This window comes from Diplotaxodon limnothrissa, linkage group LG10 (genome assembly GCF_057381915.1).
Source record: "Diplotaxodon limnothrissa isolate DT_005_m linkage group LG10, D_limnothrissa_male_GT1.1, whole genome shotgun sequence".
Taxonomy (NCBI): domain Eukaryota; kingdom Metazoa; phylum Chordata; class Actinopteri; order Cichliformes; family Cichlidae; genus Diplotaxodon; species Diplotaxodon limnothrissa.
In genome coordinates, this window is record NC_140605.1 from 14,831,240 (window position 1) to 14,855,083 (window position 23,844).

The following is a 23,844-nucleotide window of genomic DNA, read 5'->3' on the forward strand; positions in this document are numbered from 1 at the left end:
GACACAGAGTCAGGCTCCAGTGATGATCCTCACATCCTTTACAGGAAGGAGCACCCCGCAACTGGAGTACCACCTAAACACACATCTGCACACCTGGATGGACCGCTGCAGAAAACAGGAGCACTTTTTCGCGTGTCCTCATCTTCCACACTTGGGAACGTATTGACAGAGTGCAGTGTCTCACACAGCATCTGTGAGAGCCTGAGAGTGGAGAAGAAGGTCAGCCTTCGTAAGTGGTGTGAATGAGGACTGAGTTTGCTGCTTTCGCTCAGTGTTCCCATTTCACACCAGCGCCATAGAGACCGGGACAACAATTTAACTGGGAGGGTGGGGTTAGCGGGAAGCCCTGGAGCAGAGTGGAGAAAATACCGCTGGACTGGAGTTGGTTTGTCAGGTGGACACCATGCAGTCAGACGACCTCTTCATTCGCAAGTTTCGCCGTCAGAATCAGCGGCCGCCTATCGCAGCAGTCAACTTTGACCCCAAGAGGGAAACGGGTGTAGTGGAGTGGCCGCCAAGAAGGGACGGCGATGGGGCCGAAGCGGACAGCCTCACCCCGAGCCGCGCCGGGTTGACCCTGCGGTCCATGGGCCGGGGGCACATCATGCAGAGAAGTAACAGCGATGTCACACTTGGGGACTTGGACTCCTCTGGGAAGGCGGGGGGGAAAACAGCGCGAGCGGTTGGTGAGAAGGTGGATGCTGGGGTTCAGGGAGACACAGGTGTGCTGTTACACAGGGAGTACGGCAGCCTGTCATCACTCGAGAGACAGACTCAAGCCCAGGAGCCAAGAGCAGACGACCAGGGACCCCTGAGTCCAAGTGCCCTCCGCTTCAAAGACCCTTTCCTGCTTTTAGGGCTGCAGGGACACCCTCCAGAACCCGATGGATACTTTCGAGGTGTTTGCACGGTGGATGGCCCAAAACCCGTTAAGCCACCAAAGCCTGAAGGTCTTAGCAAAAAGTCTAAACCCACGACCTCTCAGGTCCCTCAACCAGTTCCATATGACAACATCGGGGGCGGAGCCTGGGTGAGGAGCTTTGCTCACTATGACGTGCAGAGCATCCTGTTTGACCTAACCGAGGTAGCCACAAACAGAGACAGCATTGGACGGAAAAAGAATATCACCTCAGGGGCTTCAGCTGCCTCCCAGCCCCGTCCCCTCTCCCTGTCCACCCCATCCTCACCTGCGCAGGGCGGGGGTGGTAGCACAGGGAACGCAGAAGACAACGAACAGTCAATGATGCTAGATGAAGGTGATGGCAACGATAACGAGCTCCTCCTCAGCTGCCCCCACTTCCGCAACGAGACTGGAGGAGAGGAGCAGGCGGGCCTGGGTCGATCCCAGGGAAGGAAGGGACTCTGGTCTAGCCTTCGCATCCCCAACGATGCAGTTTCGGTCCTGGAAGAGCCCAGAGAGAGCAATGTGCAGCAGCAGGGCAAGAGCAACTACTTCATAGAGCATGCTGATCTGGGAGCCCATTACTATCGCAAGTATTTCTACATGAAAGGTACGTGGCACAGTGTCAAAGGATTACGATCAATTACTTTTCAGCTGTTCCCTGTTAAGTCTAACACTCACCAAGATTTAGGAATTTTCCCGTCCTTTATAGGCCATGTGAAATTCATTCAGTCACTTTTTTATGCTTTTTATTTTAATTTAGCCTTTCCTTGTGAGTGTTTATTTATATGAGTGTTTACTGTGTGTGTTGTGAGTAATAAAGGGTCAAGAGCCTTCAGTTTCCCTTCAGTGCTGTAGGTAGGAGTAATTGCACCTGAGTCACTTTATTTTCAGCAACTGTTGAGTTTGCCATCATATTGCCTTGATATGAAGAGGTAGAGTCTTCTGCTTAGAGAGGTGGTTTAAAGTAAATATTAGTCACTTTGAGATTGTTTTTTTAATAGATGAAATAGATGAAAATTAAAATGCAAAATAGAGTTATGGTTTTGAACCTCTTTCTTTTACATTTTACATTATGTTGCCATTTTTGGTCCTCCATATAAATCCCCCTCACCTCCCCTCTGTTATAATTTTTGTACAGGTCCTTATAAGCCTTATAGGTGCTCTGATAGTTGTTTGACCCACTGTGGGTCTTCCGGTCTCGTTCCTCTCAGTATTTATTTGTCTGTCCTGCCGTCGCAGAACATCAGAATTTTTTTGGAATCGACGAACGCCTCGGGCCGGTGGCCATCAGCTTCCGTCGAGAGGAGAAAGAAGGATCCAGCGGCGCTCAGAACAACTGTAGAATCATATTTCGCACCACAGAGGTAAAAGCAGCGCGCTTCTCCTGTCCTGTGTGTAAAATTGATTCGACCGGATGTGTTGAGTGTGAATCCCGTCCGCAGATGAAGACTCTGCGAGGTTCCATCCTGGAGGAGTCGGTGCCCTCTGCGGCTCGACACACGACCCCCAGAGGCTTGACTCCCAAGAGGCTGTTGGAGTTCATCATGCCTGAGCTGAACCAGCACTGCCTTCGCTTGGCCTCAAACTCCCCCAAGGTGCGGGACACCCTGCTCAAACTGGATGAACAGGGGGTGAGTAACGCGACACCGGTGATACTGAAGACTGCTGCATGTGTCGGGCAGAAAACTGTAAATTGTGTCAAACGGCATCAGATAGGGTTTGTGTATTTTTCTCCACTTTATGTTAAAAGCCTACAACTGCTGTCCAAGAGGTCATTTAACCCAGTTATTACATTTGCTTCTATTCCATTAGAACTGGAGCTGTAAGCTAATTGTTTTCAAGTTGATTATGTGCTGCAGAAAGAGTAAAAAGCAAAAAGCTCTCACTTTATTGTTTTTCTCCTGTATTGTTTGACTTGGAGCCGTTGCTTTTTCTTCTGTATTTATCGCAAATATTATTGACTGAGTAAGATTCATTCAAATTTCAATTTGTTTTTAATTAACACTTCATATTTTGTCGTGATTAAAAATTTTAACATTTGTTTGTCACGCATCCTGAGCCCAAAACATTTAGTGTCCCAATTTGTTTGAAAAACACTCAAAAGAAACAAATTATGAGATTTAAATAATGAAATCAAAAGGTACTAATAAATATAAAAATGCACCAAACATTTAATTAGTGAGATGCAAAATATTTTTTGCTGATTACCCAACATTGAAGTCGTTTTTTTAAAACCCATATTTCTTTATTTCTATTGACTTTTTTGACATTGCAGAACCTGCCAAATGCTGAAGCTCCTTCATTATCCTGTAGGTGCTCTCTAGCCCACATCTGAAGTTATATATTCAATTTAATTCAATTTAATGTTATTTTATTTACATGTTGCCAAATCACAACAACACTTGTCCCCTCACGATGCTTTATACTGTAAGGGATAAACATCGGCGTAACTTTGTGGGGGGTCTAAAATAAATAAATAAATCTGTGTAAATTCCACGATGACTAAACATGCAACTATTTTGCTGGTAATACCTGAAATAAATAAAGAAAATCAATAGCCTATTTATGCAAGATAATTCATAATATTACGCCCCTGGGTATAAAGCTCTACAACAGTAGAGATAAAAAAAAAAACACATTTAGACGAACCTCTATAACCAAATATTTTAGTGACAGTGGGAAGGAAAACTTCCAGTACATCAGGATAGCCATTAGCTGCGACCAGTTGGAGGTGATGGGAGGAAGAAAGGACAAAAGACGTGCTGTGGAAGAGCGAGTTTAATAAAAACTAATGATTAAAGGCAGAGTGGCGTATAGACACAAAGTGATCTGGGTGGAAAGTGTAAAACTGCAAGAAATGACCAGTTAAAAAAGTCTTGGGAGCTGTGATGAGTTTGATTATGTTTACATTCAGTAATACCCAACTCCCTTGCCTTTTCCTGTAAAGTAAAATATCAAATAAAGGCTAGAAATGAGAGTTCTCACTCTAACTCTGTATATTTTTCAGTGCTCAATAACTTTTGTGCCTCTCTATCTTCCAGCTGAATTTTCAGCGAAAGGTTGGGATAATGTACTGCCGGGCCGGGCAGAGCTCAGAGGAAGACATGTACAACAACGAGAGCTCCGGGCCGGCATTTGAGAAGTTTCTGGATCTGCTCGGGGAACGGGTGCGACTGAAGGGCTGGGAAAAATACCGAGCTCAGCTGGACAACAAGAGTGAGCTACAGACACTTCATTTACACCCACATCTATTGGCTACATCTCACCTTGTCGCAGTACGATTATCCGAAGGGCATCAGTGCACCACAGAAAGCCGAAGATAACTCCTATCTAGCCACATGTAATCTGAGTAATGCCTGCAAAATAGCATAGTCACTGCTGATTATCTCTGAGCTGTTTTCCCTTGAGTGAGCAGCGGAGAACAGCGAACGGGACACATTTCATCCCGGCTGTGACAGCCTGAGTTTAGTGTTTCCTTCAGAGACGTTGACTGATTCTGCTAAATCTCTACCTGTCTGTCTCTTTCTCTGCGTACCTGTGCAGCCGACTCAACTGGGACACATTCGCTCTACACGCGCTACCAGGACTACGAGATTATGTTTCATGTGTCCACCATGCTGCCCTACACAGCCAACAACACACAGCAGGTAACAGCAGCCACAACCTAACAGGCCCGTGACACATGGTTTCCTTTTCCTGCTCTTTGTGTATCACAACACAATTCCACAGAATTGCAGTCTTCCTTCAGCCTTTGTTCAGTATTCTTCAAAAGACCGAATGAGCCACGATTTTCATTACGTAGCTCTCTGCGTACCGTCGTGCTTTAGTAAAAGCTGCAGAAAAAGCCTCTGCGCTCCACAACAAGCATGACATAAAAATCCTGCCCCCCAGTGTTCACTCCCACCATGAAGGTATTCACTGCTGCCTCGCAGGCCGTCTTCTGTTCATCCGGCTGTCGTGTTTTAACGTGCCGTCTAGGGTTTAAGCCTGTTTGATGTCATTTGCAAAGAAACTGGACATTGCATGTTAATATAGATTAAAGATTTTACATGGCAGTGATGGGGCACTGCATTGCCTCTTTAATCTGCAGCCTCTGCAGCAGCAGCAGCGGTTTAGGCTCCGGTAGCTTCGGTGCAATAATCTACAGCCAAGCCTGCGTTTATATCTTGGGTTTTTGTAATCTATTTTTATATGTTTGTCTATGAAGAAAAGCGATTTAAATCACAACAAATCTCCCAAAGTATGATTAATGAAGTTCAGATGAAAAGACGCAGGAGTATTTACAACTTATTTAGTTTATTTATTCTAATAAACATGATTAATTGTCATTGTTTTGTTCACGTTTAATGCGTCATGTACAGAGCATTAAAACGGAAGAAGTCATGAGTAAATGGGCCGATTGGTAAAACACGATCGTTGTTATGATGAACTCGCTTATTTCATTTGTAGGCCTGTCTTGAAGCATTATCTGTCTGCTCTTCCCTTAAATGTTTTTGTTTGGTAGGTAACTGTTCTCAGGTTTAATTAGCTGCAATGGCCTCTGGTTTAATTAATGTCTGTGTTTCTGTTTGGTCTCATCAGTTGCTGCGGAAGCGCCACATCGGTAACGACATTGTGACGATCGTGTTTCAGGAGCCGGGCGCTATGCCCTTTACTCCGAAGTCCATCCGCTCCCATTTCCAGCACGTCTTCATCATCGTGCAAGTTCACGAGCCCTGCACCGAGAACACCTACTACAGGTCTGACTCCATCATTCTCAGGGGTTTAACGAGAATTTGTACATTTTTTTAGCAGCTAAAATTAAAAAAGCACTTAGGAAAAGGAAATCAGGGATTTGGGTTCTTTGTGTGAGAAGTGGCAGATTTAAGTAAGCTATAAGGATTTTTAGTCGATCTAAAAAAATTTTTTTTAAAAACTGCGGGTGTTAGAGTCACATCCTGGTATTTGCGTGTGCTCTGTCGCAACAACACTCCAAAACAAAACAAGACATAGATTGAATGTTCCTGCTGCACCCTCTCCTCACTCCTCATTTCTCTTCCTCTCAGGGTGGCTGTGACACGCTCTAAAGACATCCCATTATTCGGGCCTCTGTTCCCCAAAGGTGCCCGATTCCCTCGCTCGGCCGCCTTTAGAGACTTCCTCCTGGCGAAGGCGGTCAACGCTGAAAATGCTGCAGAGAAGTCAGAGAAGTTCCGCTCCATGGCCACCCGCACGCGTCAGGAATACCTGAAGGACCTGGCGGAAAACTACGTGACCACCACGCCCATAGACTCCTCCACTAAGTTCCCCCTGCTCTCCCTGGGCGGAAAGCGCAAAGACAAGATGAAGGGCGCCAAAGGGGCCGAGCTGCACAGCAATGGGGCCCTTGTGTGGGCGGTGATGGTGAACAGCATAGATGAATGGGAAGCCGGAGAGCACAAGCTCCCCTGTTTGCTCGCCGTGTCGACCGAGTCGGTGGTGCTCATCGAGAGGTACTCGCGCAAGGTGGTGTTCAACTGCTCCTGTCGCGATGTCATTGGCTGGAAGGCGGTGACAGAGCCCAAAGACGGGGGGCCCTGCTTAGATATCTTCTACGAGCGCGGGGAGTCGGTGTCGATCAGCATGATGGAGAACCAGGCAGAAGACATACGAGAGGTGGTGCAGAGGCTTGAGGTGGGTGACTGTGAACCAAATCGAAATTTCTGCGTGACTATTTTACGTCTTTTTCATTCCTTCACCCGAATCTGCTCTTCTGCAGCTGGTTACACGGGGCTGCGAGGCGCTGGAGGTCACACCCCTGCGCGACGGAGTGGGGCAGCCCGGCTTCCTGATGAACGAGGAGGGCTTTGTGACGGAGCTGCAGCGGTTTTGCTACGCTGAGAGCGGAGGCCTGCAGCTGTGGGCTCGCGTGGTGAGGCTCTGCGGGCACTCGCTGGTTCACCTGAGCCTCGACGAGAGGACCAGGCTGCTCCGCACCGCCCACAAGATCCACATCACCGTCATCCCACCGGACGAGAACGGCAAGCCTCGCAGGTGGGGACGAGAAGGGAGTCGTGGGTATTGAACAGGGCTTGTGGGACAGGTCAGATCGGAACAACACAAGAGCTACTCGCCTCTCACTCTTTAGTGGGTTACAGCCTGCAGTCAGTGTCACACCAGCTGACTAGAAGCAAGTCAATCCCTTTAATGATCTTTAATCACACTGTCACATGCTGCACTGCTGCTACCACCACCTTTCCATTCAGATCAGAGGCAGGACAGAAGCAGCTGTGGAGGGGACTGTTTAGATAAATGTAACCGATGCTCAAAATTCTTCTTTCGTTACAACAAAGCGCAAAGTCTCACAAAGACGTCAACGATATTTTTCCTCCCATCTCATCTTAGTTTCAGCTTAGTTAGCTTTTTTAAATTAATTTGTGTGTGTGATGTTTTTTTCCTCCATGTTCTGCAGGAGTTTCTCTGAGCTGTATCTGAAAGCCATCAAGGATGCAGAGTGCAAGCCCGGTGAGAATCAGTCAGGAGAGGCCTGGGTGCTGGACGAAAGGGAGGAAGAGGAGGAGGCAAAAAAAGAGGATGATGATGTGAAGACGGGCGGGGTCGAGGAGCCGGACACAAAGGAGGCGCAGGCGGAGACCGACGAAGGCGAAGAGCAGCTCTGCGATAAAGTGGAGAGCGAGCGCAATCCGTACTCGCTCCTCACAATGCCCAGCTTACCTTTGTTACGAGCCACATCTCTGCAGGACCAGCCGGCCAATCAGGGCCAGGAGGGCAGCGCTTCGCAGCTCCCGCGCAGCTACTCTCTGGAAAAACAGCTGTCCTACAGCGACACTTGCGACGCGGGGTGAGTGCGACTAAAACTTATAGAGGTGTTCTTTGAAGTGTTACGGCGGCGTCATGAAGAAACACAAGAAATGAAAATCAAGGAAAAAAAGAGAAGCTAGATTTTATAGAGGCTATTTAAATGCATCTGCTGATGATGCAAAATCTCCGTCACTTTGTTTTTATGTCACTTTTCTGGTTCAGAAGTTGAGGCACGGACTGATTTTATCTTCAGGGAATTTAGCGCCTCCACTTTTAAATGTTTGACATTGTATACTCACTTTGATGTTCCTGTTCAAATTGCTTTTTTAACTTTATTTTCTCTCATGTAGAAAGTGTAGTGTAGTAAACTGACACTAGGATATAATACTCAAAAAAATGAACGCAAATCGGATCTTGATGAATGAAAAGGACGTAACAGCAGTCAGCAGAAATCAATATTGTGCTTCAAAATTCAAATTGTTCAAGAGCTCCCTTCAATTTCGAGCGATATGTTTTAGTCTTTATTTATGTTTCACTTCTACTTGACTACATTTCAGAGGAAAACACTGTATTTCAGTCCCAGTGTCAGCTGGGATAAGCTCACTCCCACTGTTATTCTTTAGGGCGGATGGATACTGTGGTGCTCGTGCTTGTTCTTTTATCCATTATAGTCACTATAGTTTCTTTCTGAACAAATGAAGCGTTGTTAAAAAATATTAATGACAAACAGTTTAGGTTAAACCTGAAGAAGGATTTCTGATCTCCTCAGAATAAACAGAAGTTTGATGATATCAGTCGGAGATCTCTAACTAGGAACAATATTTTCACAATATTCTGTTCTTGCAAATAAACGATTAAGGGGGTTGATAACAGAAAGGAGCAGTTTCATCAGCGTGTATCATGGTTAAAAACTACTCAAGCAACGACAAGCCGTAAATACTGCTGATGATAGTATAGCACATTTAACATCCCCACAGTCATAGAGCTAACTTTTGATAATATAATCCCTTTTTCCTGATTTAATATGAACTGAAATTGAAGACTCTTTCCACCGCTTGCTTTTCTAATTGTCATGAAGCAGGTTGACTGGCCAAGCAGTTGATCTCCTGCTAGTGATTTTTCTTAATGAAAAGCAAAACAAAAACATCTTCAAGAACCATACAAACAAGTCAAGAATGATAGCCATGAAGCAAGCTTGCTTTCAATTCAGAGGTTACTTACATAATGATCTGCACTGTGCACTCTTTCCTCATTTTCTTGAGTATCAAAGGCCCCTCCGCATCTGTCTCGGGTAAATCCCTTTAACCACACTGGTCAGCTTGAGGAAAACGCTGTGCATAAAGGAAATATTCATGAGGATAATATTAAATTCTGCTGCTCGCTAAATCGAATTTGACTTCTTTTTATCGTCACACAAAGTAGTACTGAGAAATTAGACTGGACGGCATCACATGATATATTTGACAGATAATTCTGCGAGTGCGCCACAGTAAATGTGAATCAGGCTCAAATCTGAGCCATCCTGGGGATTACTTCTCTGGTTTCTGTTTTGACCTTTAGATTGGTTTAAAAAAATAAAGCCTCAACATCCAATTTTCATTGGGTTTTTTGGGGTTATTTTTTCAACACCCTCTTTCCCTCCGCCCCGGTGTGCAGGCACGTGTATGACAACGTGGGGTTGAAGGTTGAACACCACATCTATGAGAACATCGGGGAGCTGAGGGATGCCACACCTGATCTGATCCTGGAAGTCAAACCGAAGGTTCCCCTCGGCGACGAGCAGGTGAAAAAACAGCGCGCCGCAGCACCTCTCCGTCTCCTTTCCGACACCGTTGTCTCTCCTTCATCTCAAACTCTGTCTTGTCTTCAGTTCATGGGAGCCGAGTTTGGCGATGACAAAGCCTCGGCGAGTGACTCCTCTCTCTCGTCTTTGCGGCTGTCAAGTGTGGACCGAGCTGAAAGAAATTCACGAGCCCTGAGTCTTCATAACTCCATCACCAAGAGTAAGTGCATGCTTATTTAGAGCCTCATTGTATGTGCATAACAAAATCTAAAAGGGAAAATCTCATTCAGACAGAACAGCAGACACAGCCGCAGCTTAAATGAAGCCGAAATACAACAATTACACATGTTTGCGAATCATCTCTGCCTGATTTAACCTCAAATTCCTTTTTCCAGATTTCCTCTGCCTTAAAATCCTCTCTTCATTATCCTCCCTTTAGTCCCCACTGCATCCCCTTTGTTCCTCCTCTTTCATCCACGCTGCCCCCTATTCCGCTAATCTAATATCATCCCTGCTCCGCTGCCACCCCCTGCCAAGGCTGGGATAAAAGGGGGACAGATGGGTAGTGGGAGGGGTGGAGTTTTAGGCAGCCCCAATTCAAGGAACCCCTCTTACACCATCTGCTCTGCCTCCACTGAGACTATGAGACTCATCATTTAACTGCTGTAAGAGCACACTTGCTCATCCTCTCATCATCAGAGTCTTCTGATATTTTTTTTTCAGGGGGATGCAGGGTTCTCTCATTGAAATTTAGCTTCAAAATATGTCTTAAACCAGTACTTTTCACTACCTTCAATGTCATTAAAACCCTTATATTCACAAAAATTCACCAAAACTATTAAAATATTAAAGCTCCCTGTCTTGCACCGTAACTCTCATGTACTATATTTTGATCGCGTGCTCCTATAAATTTCATCTTAGTTGGTCTGACATGGCCAAGCCGGCACATCAGCTCATCTGTGCTCTAAAATCTGACCAGCAGTAACACAGCAGCACCCCCAGGTGGGGACTCTTTGCTATTGCAGAACCAGAAGGAATCAGCTGCTTCACACATCCCAGTCCTCTTGCGCTGTTACCTATAATCTTAGGCATGTTTAGTGAACTTTTTCCTCTGTGTTACAGTTCTCTCGGAGACAACAGATTCGACTGAGGAGGAGTGGCAGTCGATTTCTGACCTGGCCACAGCCTGCCGCAACATCCTGGAGGCTTTGTCACGAGAGGGTGAGGAACTGTTTATATATACTTGATAAATGTGGATTAGACTGTAAATAATGCATCAAGCTCCTAAAATGTTCTGCACAATCACAGGAAAATAGACTCACTTTACTGTAAGTAAATAACTGTAACATTGCCTTAATTAGCTACCCATTATGCGCTATAACTAAAAGCATCCTGGATGAATGCCACTTGGCCTGCACCTCCACCCCATCAAACACCTTTGGGACCACTTAGAAAGACTAAACTTTAAGCCCAGCCGAACTTCGACATCTGGCCTCGCTAATACTGCATAGAAACAAACCTCTGCAGCCAGAATTAAGATGCTGGAAACTCTTTTTAGAAGAGCAAGGGCTCCTGTAAGAAACAGATCCGGAATAGATGTTTAAATGAGTGATCTAGTTGTTTGTCCTTTGGCCACATAGCATAAGGGTTCCCAGATTGACTGCTCAGGTGCACTGTTGTTGCACCACCTTAACAAATAGAATAAAAAATAACTGGAAGTAAAGAGTATTGCAAATGCTACCTGTCTGCCGGACATGTCAACAGCCCTCAGCCTGCGGGCATCATTTGTTGGGAACAGTTAGCTAATGCGAGCATGGTGCCAAGCAAGCAATGCATCAAATGAGCAGTCACAACAGTTTTCGTGTGTAGCATGTCAGAAATGTTGGTGTGTTCTTTGGTGTGTTTGGGCACAAAAAGTTGCATGTTGTATAAAAGTGTTGTAAAAAGGGGGGCATGCAGTCGTCTGAAAAACTAAGAACATCCCTGATTCTGTAGCTTGTAGATCCACGATTAGCAGCAATAACTTGAAGTAATTGGTTACTGTGTGACATTATTTGTCTCACACATTATTGTGGAGGATTTTTGCCCACTCTTCTTTACATGTTGCTTCAGTTCATTGAGGTTTGCGGGCATTTCTTTATGCACAGCATTAATAGGTTCCCACCACAGCTTTCAGTCAGGTTGAGGTCTGGACTTATTGCAACACCCCGAGTTTTTTCATTTTCAGCCATTTTTTTGCAGATGTGCTGCTGTGCTTAGGATCATTGTCCTGTTGCAAAATACAAGCTTTAGCTGTGGACAGATGGCCTCACATTTGACTCTAGAAATGTTCACGGTCGACTTGATGAGTGCAAAGTCCTGTGGCTGCAAAACAAGCTCAAAGCATCACCCCTCCACCACCGTGCGGGACAGCTGGTATGAGGCGATTTGGCCAAATATGGCATCAGGCATTAAATGCCAAACATCTAGTCCAAAGACATTGTTCCACAAGTTTTTGTGTAAGAGGTTTTCTCCTGGCAAACCTTCCAAATAAGTCGTACTTTTTTAGTGTTTTTCTTACCATACATGACCTTTAACACATGATCCCCACGTTGGTGTCGTCCCCACATCATCATTATACTGTTGGTCCAGGATCAACATCCCAATTGACCAGTGAGCCTATCTGAGATTTTATTTACCATTAGTCAAGCAGTTAGCTAACACTTTTCTGAAAACCAACATGAGTACCTTAATTTGGCTAACAGCAAACCTAAATTGATTATATAGTTGTTATTAATATTGTTATTAATAACTGTATGAATTAATTTAGAATGCTTGAGGTAGAAGAAGAAGAAGATGATTCCAGACGAGAGTTTTATATAAAAACAAAGGTGTTTGGGTTTTTTTTCCACATTACAAAGAAATGACATCACAACAACGTGATTGGTCGGTTGCAATCTTAACATTATTATGATTAGCACCTACACCAACTTTAACATTTAAGCTGCTAACTGAATGTGAAGGTGCAGGTGTAGGTGCAGGAAACTACCAAAACTTCTGCTTTTATAGAGGTGATCACACCTGCTGATGGACAATTAACCAAGTGCAACTGATTAGCAGGATCTGACTCCTACTTACCCTCTTAATTCTTATAAACGCAGTGAGAGCGTACTTAGCTTGTCACAGGAGTGCATAGAGTCAAAACATCTTTATTGACTTCATCAACTTTCACATCTCTGTCTCATCACATTTTATTTAATTTACTGTATATATCACTTATGATCATTATAATAATGTGAATAATGTTCCTTATCGCAGACCGCAAAGCCGGAGACCCCTCCCAAGCAGGCGCTGATCAAACTGACGGCAAGCCAAAAGAATCAAAGGAGAGGTGGGTTGCTATAAAGTGCGTCTAAGCCGAAGCAGTTCAACATCTTTGTAGTTAGCGCCTTTGTCTGAATTACTCCCTTTTCTCAATTCAGTTAGAACGGCACCTCTATTCTCACTCAGTTATTTAGACTACATCCAGCTGTTTGAGTCAACGTGATGGCTTCTCGCCGCCATAAAGAGAAGCCCCTTGCTGACTCGGTGATGCAGTTCTGTGTGTGACTCACTGCTGTGGCTTTTTTTCTTTAAAACTGTAGCTCCATTTTTACTTGTCTTCAGTGGCCTTGTTCGCCTCCTCCATGCTGAGACTGAACAAACAAAGTCCTGCAGATCTGCCGGAGACAAAACAAAGACCGAAACAAATGTCAACAGTAGATAAGCAAAAACAAAGTTGTGAATATTTCTTTGATAAATCAAGTTCACATCAAAAACACAACAATAAAATCTTCAAGTTATGCACACATTATAGTTAACAATTGGAGTGACGCTGACAGCAGTTAGAGCGCATTTTCCCACCTTTGTGTTATTAAACACGCAAATTTATAAATATATGGGGGAGGGTTTCCAGTTGTCAGATCGTATTTGGTGATCGTCATGAAAACCAAATGAAGTTTCTTTAAAGATCAAACACGCTACACTGCAATTTCTGCCCTTTTCTGTCGTTTAAACCTATCGCACTTTAAATTCACTGCTGGGAGGCCGCTTTCGCTTCGCTCCGTGGGGTGTACTTATTATGTACAGCCGCAGTCAGACGAAATGCATCGTGGGATGACTGCGCTCGCTCAGAGCGGCTCTGCTCGTCGGATGTAGCAATTACTGTAAATTGATGTGTGAGCATTACAAGTTTCATTAAAAGGCAGGAGGGACAAAGCGTCGAGCTCCGAGGCTGTCAGAGCGACAGATGGCGTCTCGAGCAATCAAGCAAATTGAAAAGTTCACACATTTGGTTCGAGAGGAAAGGAAAACTTTTCCACTGCAGGCTTTTGTTGATTTGACGGCTGGGATGCTGAAACACCCTGACGCTTTGTGTTATATTCATGCATTTATTTTTTCAAGATATTATTTATTTATTTGTTCGGATTAGAAAGGGGGAAATCATGAGGTCATCGTCATGTGATCGCTTTTGACAAAGTGTCACTGCCGCTCTCTGTTGCAGTGACTCTCCAGGCCACCTGGAGGAGAAGGTGTCGCAGCTGGAGGCCATGCTGAAGAAGCTGCAGGATGACCTGCAAAAGGTGCTTTGACTTCCATGAATGTTTTTCTCTCTGTGGGTAACATTTTTCAGGGATCCTCAGCTCAAGCAGAAAAATCAGCAGGTAGAAGAAACTATCACTTAAATCGCTAAGCTTCTGTCACTGCGGAGAGATGATTTCCATTTGCCAGTGCAGCCTTTTGTTTACTCATGTCGAATCACAGCTATACAGATGCATTAAATACACACGAAAAACAAACAAACAAAAAAAAACACTATAAAAAATCATTTATTTATTTATAATTTCGTGTACAGAAATTATTATCAGATTTCTTTTGAAATTCCAGTATTATACATTTTTACATGTATTTATGACAACTCCTTCAGTGCTTTGATAATGTGATGATGTGCTCTGTTTGTTGGTTTGTTTTGTTTTGTTTTTATTTTCATGTCGATACCTCTGAATGCTGTGTAGCCATTTTCACACATGAACTCCAGACGATGTTGATGAGTCACATCAGGACTTTTGTGTGCAGCTCCCCTTTTTTGTCGTATTTAACTCACGTCAGAAGTGTTCTTACTAGCGGAAATGCTCGAAGCGGTGCAGAAAGGGGTGCTTCCTGAGTAGAGCGAGCGGGAGGCCCGACTTGTGGCACGCACTCGCTGTGAACTGAGCTACCTGCACGATTCTCATCACTCGTTCTTGTGCACTTTATACCGCTCGAGCACGCAACCCCGTCGGGTGATTTATAGAAAAGATCGGCGGTGCAGAGCATGTGTGAAAACGGCAAGTGTCAGGAACTCAAAGGCCACTTTACGCAACGTTTCCGGAGCCTTTAACCACATCTGATGGCTACTACAGACAAGTGGGCATTGTGTTGCGATTTTTTTTATTTTTAATTATTATTATTTTTGCCAAACACTGTATATGTCCTGTACTGTATATGTACAAAGCAAACATATGGCAGTTTTTTTCTATTTGAAGTCCTTGTTTAGGACTGCAACTATACCTATTTTCAGCATTGAGAGATCTAATGGATATTTTTCTAATCATTCACCTCCGAATTTCCAATGCTGTAATAACAAGACAAACAAACAAACTAAAAACAGAACATTTGGTGCTGAAACAATTAGTTGATTGAGAGAAACTGAATGCTTCTTAGTGCCGTAGCCTCTCAGATATGAGGATTTGCTGCTTTTCTCTGTTTTACTTTAAAACCAAGCAATATTAAAAAACATTAAGTTGGACTTTTGCAAGCTTGATGTGATTGTTTTCCATAGTTTCTGGCATGTGATCGATCGGTGAAAGTGTTCAATGAAAAATAATCATCAGACTTTTCAATCACGAAAATAACCCCTAGTTGCAGCCCTACACCCCACTGTAAGACGCCCTTAAAGCACTGATTTTAATAAATGATATGCAACAGTGAAAAGTCAGCAAATGTTTGGTTGTGTTTACCTGATAAATGTCTAAAACAGCAACAACAACAGCAAAAAAATCTTTTCTTTCAAACAAGTGATTGACTAATTGTTTCTGCGCTGTTTCGGGATGCGACTTTATTCTTGCTCACACCACATTGTGTTGTTTTTATCTCATCACTCTGTGTGTTTATTTGTACCATAGACTGTATATAAAGACCGCATACAGAGACTGTTATATACAGTCTATGACTTGTACCCACAAGTTGCTTAAAGCCACCGGTGCACCTGCCGCTCTCCTCCCATTCCTGCCACAGCCATCTGAGCAACAGCTTTTTTTTTGTTCTGTTGTGTGCCGATGTCTTACAGGAGAAGGAGGACAAGGCGGTGCTGCAGGCTGAGGTGCAGAGCCTCAGGCAGAACAACCAGCGGCTGCAGGAGGAGTCACAGAGCACGGTGGCCCGTCTCATCAAAGTCACCGAGCTGCTGTGCAACGTCAACAAGCCTTGTTAGCTTCACCGCCGCACGTGCGTGCACGCACGGAAATCAGCAGAGTGATGCAAATCGTACAGTGCGGGTTTTTTTACGCTCGACACATTTACTTTGTTCTGACATATTTTGAAAACACACACACATACCTATCCTCTTTAATCTCACAGTCTCTTGTCCTGAATCCTGGACTTGCCTGCTGGTGAGGGAGTATGCAAATCAATTTTTAGGGGGAAAAAAAGACATTTATCACCCAGTGATGACCTTTGCAGACTGACCGACACAGGCTGCTGTGTTGATGTGCTATGCCAGAGTGCTTCTAGTAGTGTGTGTGTGTATGTATGATTCGGTGTGTGTGGATGTGTGTGCGTCTATATATTGCTTCAAATACTTGACGAGCTGGGCTTAATAGCACTTGCTTTAAAAGACTGAGAGACACTGAATAGCATGTTTGGTGGTGTTTTAGCCAAAATGACCAAAAGTGTATATATATATATATATATAGTTTATGTATGTAAATATATATACACACAAAGTGTGTGTGTATATATGTGTGCATATGTGTGCGTGTGTGTGTGTGTATGTATGTATGTATGTGTGTATGTATGTGTGTATATATATATATATATATATATATATATATATATATATATATCACCAGTAATATATGTGAATTGTAGTACTGCTATCCTGCCAGACATGTAGTATGTAGTTGCAATGTCTGAGTGTGGTTCTGGCTGATAGTGTGGAAGGCCTTGATGTAAAAAACAAGAAGGAGGGAGAAAAAAGGGGGGAGACATGAGGATTACAAGCCTGTAGGCAGCCTTCTACTTCAAAAGATGTAATGACTATAACTGACTCGCTTCAGAGTCCATTACGTAAGGACATCACACTCCCTGCCCTCTTCACTTCTCAGTAGTACTGTATTTAAGAAATTCTCTTTTTTAGGGAGAGACTATTAAAAAGCGAAAGAAAGAAAAAGCCCATGAAATAAGGGACGTAAACTGGAAATGCTTAAAAAAATGAACTGAGCATGCGTGTCTGTCTGAAGTATGTGTGGGGAAAAAAAGAGTGTTAAAGGGACGCTGAATAAGGGTTATACCTCTCCTGAAGACACAGACTACAGCAGGAAAGAACTGCTCCGGCTTCCTTCCATGATTGCCTGTAGCTGTTATCTTCTAACCTCACTATTGTAGCAGCCATACTGTAGAAGATCTCCTCCTGCTGGCCTGAACCACTGAATGCCAAAAGGCAGCTTTTTATTTCAGCTGGCAAAATAGCTTTAGGTGTCCGAATAACAGCACCTTTGAACTGATAGTGAAATACAGAATATTGTATTTAAATATGTTTTGTGTTTGGCGGATGTCTACCGTGACTATTTTTGGGGTAATTGTTTACTACTGCTCATGAGTGGTGGCAGTAAGGACGATAGGTGAAGTCTTACCTTTCCACCCTGGTGTGTGTTTGTGTGTGTGTGTGTGTGTGTGTGTGTGTGTGTTTCTGTGTCATTCTTGCACTTTTTTCCCTTTTTTTTTTTTTTTTTTTAATGTAAAAATCAACCCTCGGTGGGGCACATACTGTACTTTCTTTAGGCTGCCCAGGTAACGTCTTGTTCAACATAAGGAGGTGGTAAGATCTCATCCCCCTGACACCACCTTACCTCACCTTTCTGTGTCCACTGCTGACGAACAAAGTGCGTTCAGAGGAGTTTTGGACTGCTTCTCCTCAGTGCCAACGAAAAGCCCAGGCAGCTCTCCCAAACCCCACACAAACTAATCTCCAAACTCTGAACTCTGAACTCCGAGTGGAAAAAAATGGGAATGCCAAACGTTCGCTGGACGCCCAGAATCCGTTGTTTCTCGTACAAACTTCCTCTTGTAATTTTATTTTAGAGTCACTGTGAATACCTGGTACCAGCATATTAAGATACAGTATATACAGATTAAATTATGAATCGAAAACTTTATCAGTATGCGAAGATACTGTATGTACAACTGAACCGCTCCATGTTAGTGCATTGGGTTGTGTATGCCTTCCTTTTTGCAGGACGATGACCAATAACCAATGCAGACGAGTATTGATCATGGCCGGCCGGCTCCCGTTTGATCTCCTCTTCATGCTGAAGCCTCGAGGGCCGCGAGAAGACCCGTTTTGCTGTATCTTGTATAGTTATTTAGATTGTAGGAGAGGTTGGTGAAGCATGAGAATGTGCCAAGCAACTTCTGAGCTCCCCTCCGTATGTGTGTATCTATAAAATGTAACTTATTAATCAGTGCAAATGTGGATTTTCTTGTAGCTGTTTTAACTGGAGGAAAGTCGTGAGGATGAAAATGTGAAACAAGGCAGAAAGGAAGTGGGCTTGCTTCTAAGTTTGACTTTCTTTTGTAGACGACCAGCAACTATGATATAAGATGACAAAATGCTATCTGAAACTCTTTAATGTAACTATGGGTCTTGTTATTGTTCGAGCTTTTTCAGCTATAGCTCTTTCATATTTGATAAGGTCTTAAAAATAACACCATTAGGTACGCCTTAATGTGTAAATCAGAAAGGGTGGTCCAACTGGTCATACTGGTGTTAATGTGAAGGCTTATTTCTCTGACTTTGTGCCTACCTTAAAAAAAAAGTAATGTATGCTAACCCAGCTTAGAGTTTTAATTTCTTTGACTTTGGTTGCACTTTTGTTTTATTTCCATTTTATTTTATTTTTATTTTTTTGTGCCAGATGAAGGATTTTCTAAGAGACGACAACATCTGGTCTCATCCCGCTGGTTGAGGAAAAGTCATTTGGGTATTTTGGTACCACGTGATCTGAAGATCGGATAATAATAATAGATGTGTGTTGTTAATCTCAAGCATCACTGAAGCTTCACACAGCTCGACAAGTACCACAGATTGTTAAGAGAAGCGACATATAAATATATATATGATTTTTAAAAGTCAATAAAAAGGAAAAAGGTGCTTAAAATGACGGCTGATGATGCGTTGAAATCAACACAGTGAATTTGATGAACTCTGTCTGAGTTCATCACCTATTAGAGATGATTGTGTGATTTTTAAAAATGCACTTTAATAATTTCAAAGGGATAAATGTTGGGAGAGACAACGGTCACCGTCTGCTTAACCTGATATGACATCAAATACCCTGAAAGCAGATTACAAGGAGAAATCATATATTTTGTGTTGGCTTGGATTTTTCAAATCTGGAATCTGAGGGATTTTGTGGATCACGGAGCAGGCAGGTCACTCTTTTAAAAACTAAACTGTGAGAAAAGACTACTCTTTTTAACTTCAATGCCGTTTGAGCTGTAGCACAAAAGTTCACATTTTTGGCTGGTGTTTCTAAACTCTAGAGCTTTTAAAGGAACTATCTTCATCCAGTTTTTGGTGAAGATCTATACTTTAGCGACTACAGAAAGTTTGATCTTTGCCAGAACAGTCGGATGAATTTGTCCAAGAACAGAACGACTGTGACGAAGGAACAGGTGAAAGCAGCTCAGAGTTTGGTAACAGCATGATGAGTCACACAGAGGTGAAAGAGACCAAATCAGATTACTAAAAGCACGTAAAAGTATGATGATAAGGCAGGAAGAAATACACTCGTCAGCCAGTTCATTAGGTACACCTGTTGTTAACACATATCTAACCAGACAATCACATGGCAGCAACTCAGTGTGCTTGGGCGTTTAGATGTGGTCCACACGACCTGCTGAATATCAAACTAAGAATCAGAATGAGGAAGAAAGCTATTTAAGTGACTATGAGTTTTACAATGCCAGATAAGCTGGTCTGAGTGTTTTAGAAACTGCTGATCTCTTGGGATTTTCCCACACGTTTACAGACACCAGATCCAAAAAGAGAAAATATCCAGTAAGCTGCAGTTTTCTGGGCCTTGTGGGGATGCTAGAAATCACATAAGGAAGCAGGTAGACAAGCAACATTGGTTAAAATGACCACTTGTTACATTGAACGTATGCAGAAGAGCATTTGTGAATACACAAGGCATTAAACCTTGAAGCAGATGGCTCCAGCAGCAGGAGACTGCACCCTGTGCTACTCCTGTCAACTAAGAACAGCTCACCAAAATTGGACAATTGAAGAATGGAAAAAACTCGGCTGGTCTAATGAGTCTCATGTTCTGCTGTGACATTCAGAGGGTCGGGTCAGAATTTAGTGTGAACAACATGAAAGCATTGATCCATCCTGCCTCGTATCATTGGTTCATGAGGATGATGTAATTGTGTGGGGGATATTTTATTGGTGCACTTTGGCCATCTGTGTATTCAGAAGCAGTACTTTTGCATCCATAATAATGTTGGGTTCTTCTATATCTGCTGTCTACAGGTAATAGTTGAGGTGTGAATCCATCCTTGTTCTTGAAAAGCATGATTTAAAACACTATCGCTTTGCATTGAACACTAAAACCATTTAAATCAGAATAAAATGTCTCACATCCATAGGCAATAACCAGTTTTATCAAACTTTTATTCTATTCACAATAACAAAAAACAGTTTCTAATAAATATAGCATCAAATTGTACTAAAGAATATAAATAAATAGATATATACATGTATATAGCATATGTGCTTATAGACTGCACAGGTTGGATATTTAGTGAAAGGACACATGCCAGTGTTTATTTATTGTTTATTATTTATTACTGAGAATGAAAAAGAATCCTCATATACCCTCTTCATCCTGTGGGTGCAGAGCTGAAAAAATAGGACAAAGAAAATGAACGAATGGTTTGCACATTGCAGAACTCCAGATTCCTTAATTGTTGTATCTGGTGACATTTGAAGCACTTCTGCTATTCATCAGATAATAAAAAACCAAGCAGCACCATCTTAAATCGCCTGTGAAAGGTCACATGACCAATAACGTTTATTAGGATTGAGATCTTAAATAGAATAAACAGTCGGTTAGCGAAATCAATGAGTTAAACACGTGCCTCGTTTTTAGGCATTTGTTTCCCTCAATATGTACATTTTTTTACTTATTGTTTATCCTATATCCTCCTGAGAGCTGTGGAAAACCATAGACACGTTGGTATTGAAGTATTTTAGCATGTGGAAGATCTGTGACCGTGACACTTGACCAACTTGAAAATGCATCCAAGAAACAGACAGCTTAACTTCCTGGTTGTCATTTGGATCAGCTGAGCAAGCACCGTGCGGTGACAGGCTCTGGCCCTGACAGTTCAAAACTCCACCATAACAATATCAGCTGGCAAGTTGGGCGCAGTTTTGTTTGTCGAGATGCTCTCTGTCATCAAACATCCCACAGGGGAACTGAAAATGCTGACAGTGTAAACTACATCGCACATTGAGTTTAATCTGGCTCATGTTTTGAAATAACGAGACCACATTCGCACTTTCCCATAACTTTCCTTCCTTGCGAAGGAGAAACAGCACATCCAAGCAGACGAGCATGTTATTGCTAAGGAGATGTAATGTTTCCCAAGTTCACCATGTTAGTTTAGCAAGGCAGCACCTCGTAATGAACACTCAAGTGCAGATGAGGCTGATGATCACCCCATCTTTGCATTTTTATTCCTTTGATCGGTTTTATGGCAGTCCATTCAATAATTTCTGACACATCACCAAAAACCAGAAATCACACAGCATTAGAGGAACAGACAGGAGATCGTCTGGCAACCACGAGTGTGTTTTCCACATTTCAATTCAATCCAAGGAACATTTTTAATACTTCTGTTGTGATCAAAGTGCCGAGCTGATTAATGAGCTGAAATGATCATGCCTGGACTCCCTGCTGCACTCTTCACAGCGCTTCTCATAATCAGCTGCTCAACATGTTACCAGTTCCTTACACAACACCAAAAACATTCCCCATAAAACCTTGTATCTTTATTTATTTAATTCAGGATGTAACTATCATGCATTTAGGTGACACATTGCAGCTTTAATCCTGATTTGCTGCACATTCCCGTCTCCCAGAACTGATGCAGCGTGAGCTAAGACATACATTTTCCACAGCTTGCTCCACAATCATAATACAGCACGACAACATGATACAAACATTTCCCAGGACTTTGTCCTCTGGAAGGCTTTCCTAAACACCAGCCTGAGCAAAACACTTAATCTTCCCTGCCCTGACACCAGGAGGAGAACTGATGACAACAATGCCCTGGTCTATGTCTTTATTTGGGGTTGGAGAGCAGGAGTCTTCACTAGGGGCTACGTGTCACAAACAGCTCAAGGGCTTAGAGCCAGTTTGACTCATCCGTGTTCTGTAAATACAGAGGCGGCGTGTGTGTGTGTGTGTGTGAGAGAGAGAGAGAGAGAGAGAGAGAGGGAGGGAGAGTGAATGTGTGTGTATGCTGCATATTGGATTTTAAATGGCCAGGCCACAACAAGTACATGAAACCTGCTGTAAGTTTGCAATGCCCGTGTAGACTTCCTGCCATTAGTTAAACTAAACTCACAATAGATGAGTCACATTCATTAGATTTGATTTGATTTGATACCCATCTATAAAAACAAAAAAAATAAATGGTTTTCCTAAAATGTATTTAAAATGTATTTAAAAATATACCCAACAGTTTATGTAGGCAGGTTAATGCGGGCCAGTCTAAGGTTAAACGGAAGATTTGTGTTTTGGAAAAATACTCTTACTCAGTTGGATTTCACTCAAGTGAAAAGCTAAAACACGTATTTTACGGATATATCTCAAATAAAATCTAAATCTTAACAATTTAAAATACTAGATTTACTCAGGTTGTGCACTGCATTCTTCTTTTGATCTAATGCAAACATACGGACAAATGCAGTAGTTTTGTAAAGCAAGCAGTCTGTTAATAAATGATATACTTCATAAAACAACACCTACAAGTCAGTGATAAACTAATCCGAGTCCTGCCAGCCTGCCAAAAACTCTGGAGTTAAACATTAAAAATGAAAAACACCAGGGCGCTGCAGGCTCTCTGGTGTTGAATGAGGCTGCTTCACCTTTTTTTCCATTCTCCTGAAGTGAAAATGTGTCTTTTTTTAAGGTCTTAATTTTTTTAAAAGAAGACATTAGCCAGACCGCTTCTATCGTACAGTCCATCCACATTTTACACAAAAGGGTTTGTGTGCTTTCTGGAAACCTGGCAGGGTGGATTACTAGCAGACCGGACTGCAGGAGTGTTTCTTCATCTTCACCCTGTTTCTGGAAGGTCTCCATGTGACAAGTAGCCTTTGTTTCTGCATACAGATGATCCATGCACACTTCTGTCATTTTTATTTTGCATTACTTCAAGAACTGGGAATGAGAAAATAGGGAAGAAAAGAGAGAAGTTAAATATGTTTTCTTTTTCATTCTTTCTCTTTAATCTTCGTCAAAGCAGAAAATCTGAATCTGAAGTTGAGTGTCCTGAAATAAAATTTATCACTTGTCTCGAGTTTTTTGGTGTTGCAAACGAGCCACGTGACTCTTTTGGCTGACTTGTGCTAATAATAACAAAAGTATATTATGTGACTTGTCAGGGTGGACATTTCCTGTGAGAGCGAGCTCGCTGGAGAAATGAAGCTTCGAAATCTCCTCCTGCCGCTTGCAGTGGGGAGGAAGTGGACACAAGGAAAGCAACATCTGCACAGCACTATGCAGCTTAATTAATTAAGAACAACTTTATGGGCAGATTAGCAAATAGAATAAATGATTGCAGCTAATTATACTTCATTCAGTGATGTCTCCACTACCTCACTACCTTTATCTGGATGCTGTTGTTAGTGAGCTGGCCAGATGCATCACTACATGGCACTGATATGGATATGAAAACAGCATAAGATGATACAGTGAGAACCCCCGCACACACGCCAATACACTTCTTAATGAAACCATTCTCACCTTGCTTTGTTTTGCAAACTCAAATCTTTGCTTTTAGTTTTATGTCTTTATGCGTTTTACAA

The 23,844-nt window shown here is 42.7% G+C and overlaps 1 protein-coding gene across 1 annotated transcript; it reads left to right on the forward strand.

Annotated features, from left to right (window-relative positions):
* The first annotated feature begins 403 nt into the window (after window positions 1–403).
* On the forward strand, window positions 404–16,403 carry sipa1 (signal-induced proliferation-associated 1). Its single transcript, XM_085364454.1, has 15 exons — window positions 404–1,511; window positions 2,144–2,268; window positions 2,347–2,535; window positions 3,946–4,120; window positions 4,448–4,551; window positions 5,486–5,643; window positions 5,950–6,556; window positions 6,642–6,916; window positions 7,335–7,724; window positions 9,341–9,467; window positions 9,555–9,687; window positions 10,590–10,688; window positions 12,765–12,837; window positions 13,990–14,068; window positions 15,814–16,403. Exons 1-15 carry the CDS (start codon window positions 404–406, stop codon window positions 15,955–15,957), a joined length of 3,786 nt encoding a protein of 1,261 aa, XP_085220580.1. The 3' UTR covers window positions 15,958–16,403.
* The last annotated feature ends 7,441 nt before the right edge of the window (window positions 16,404–23,844 follow it).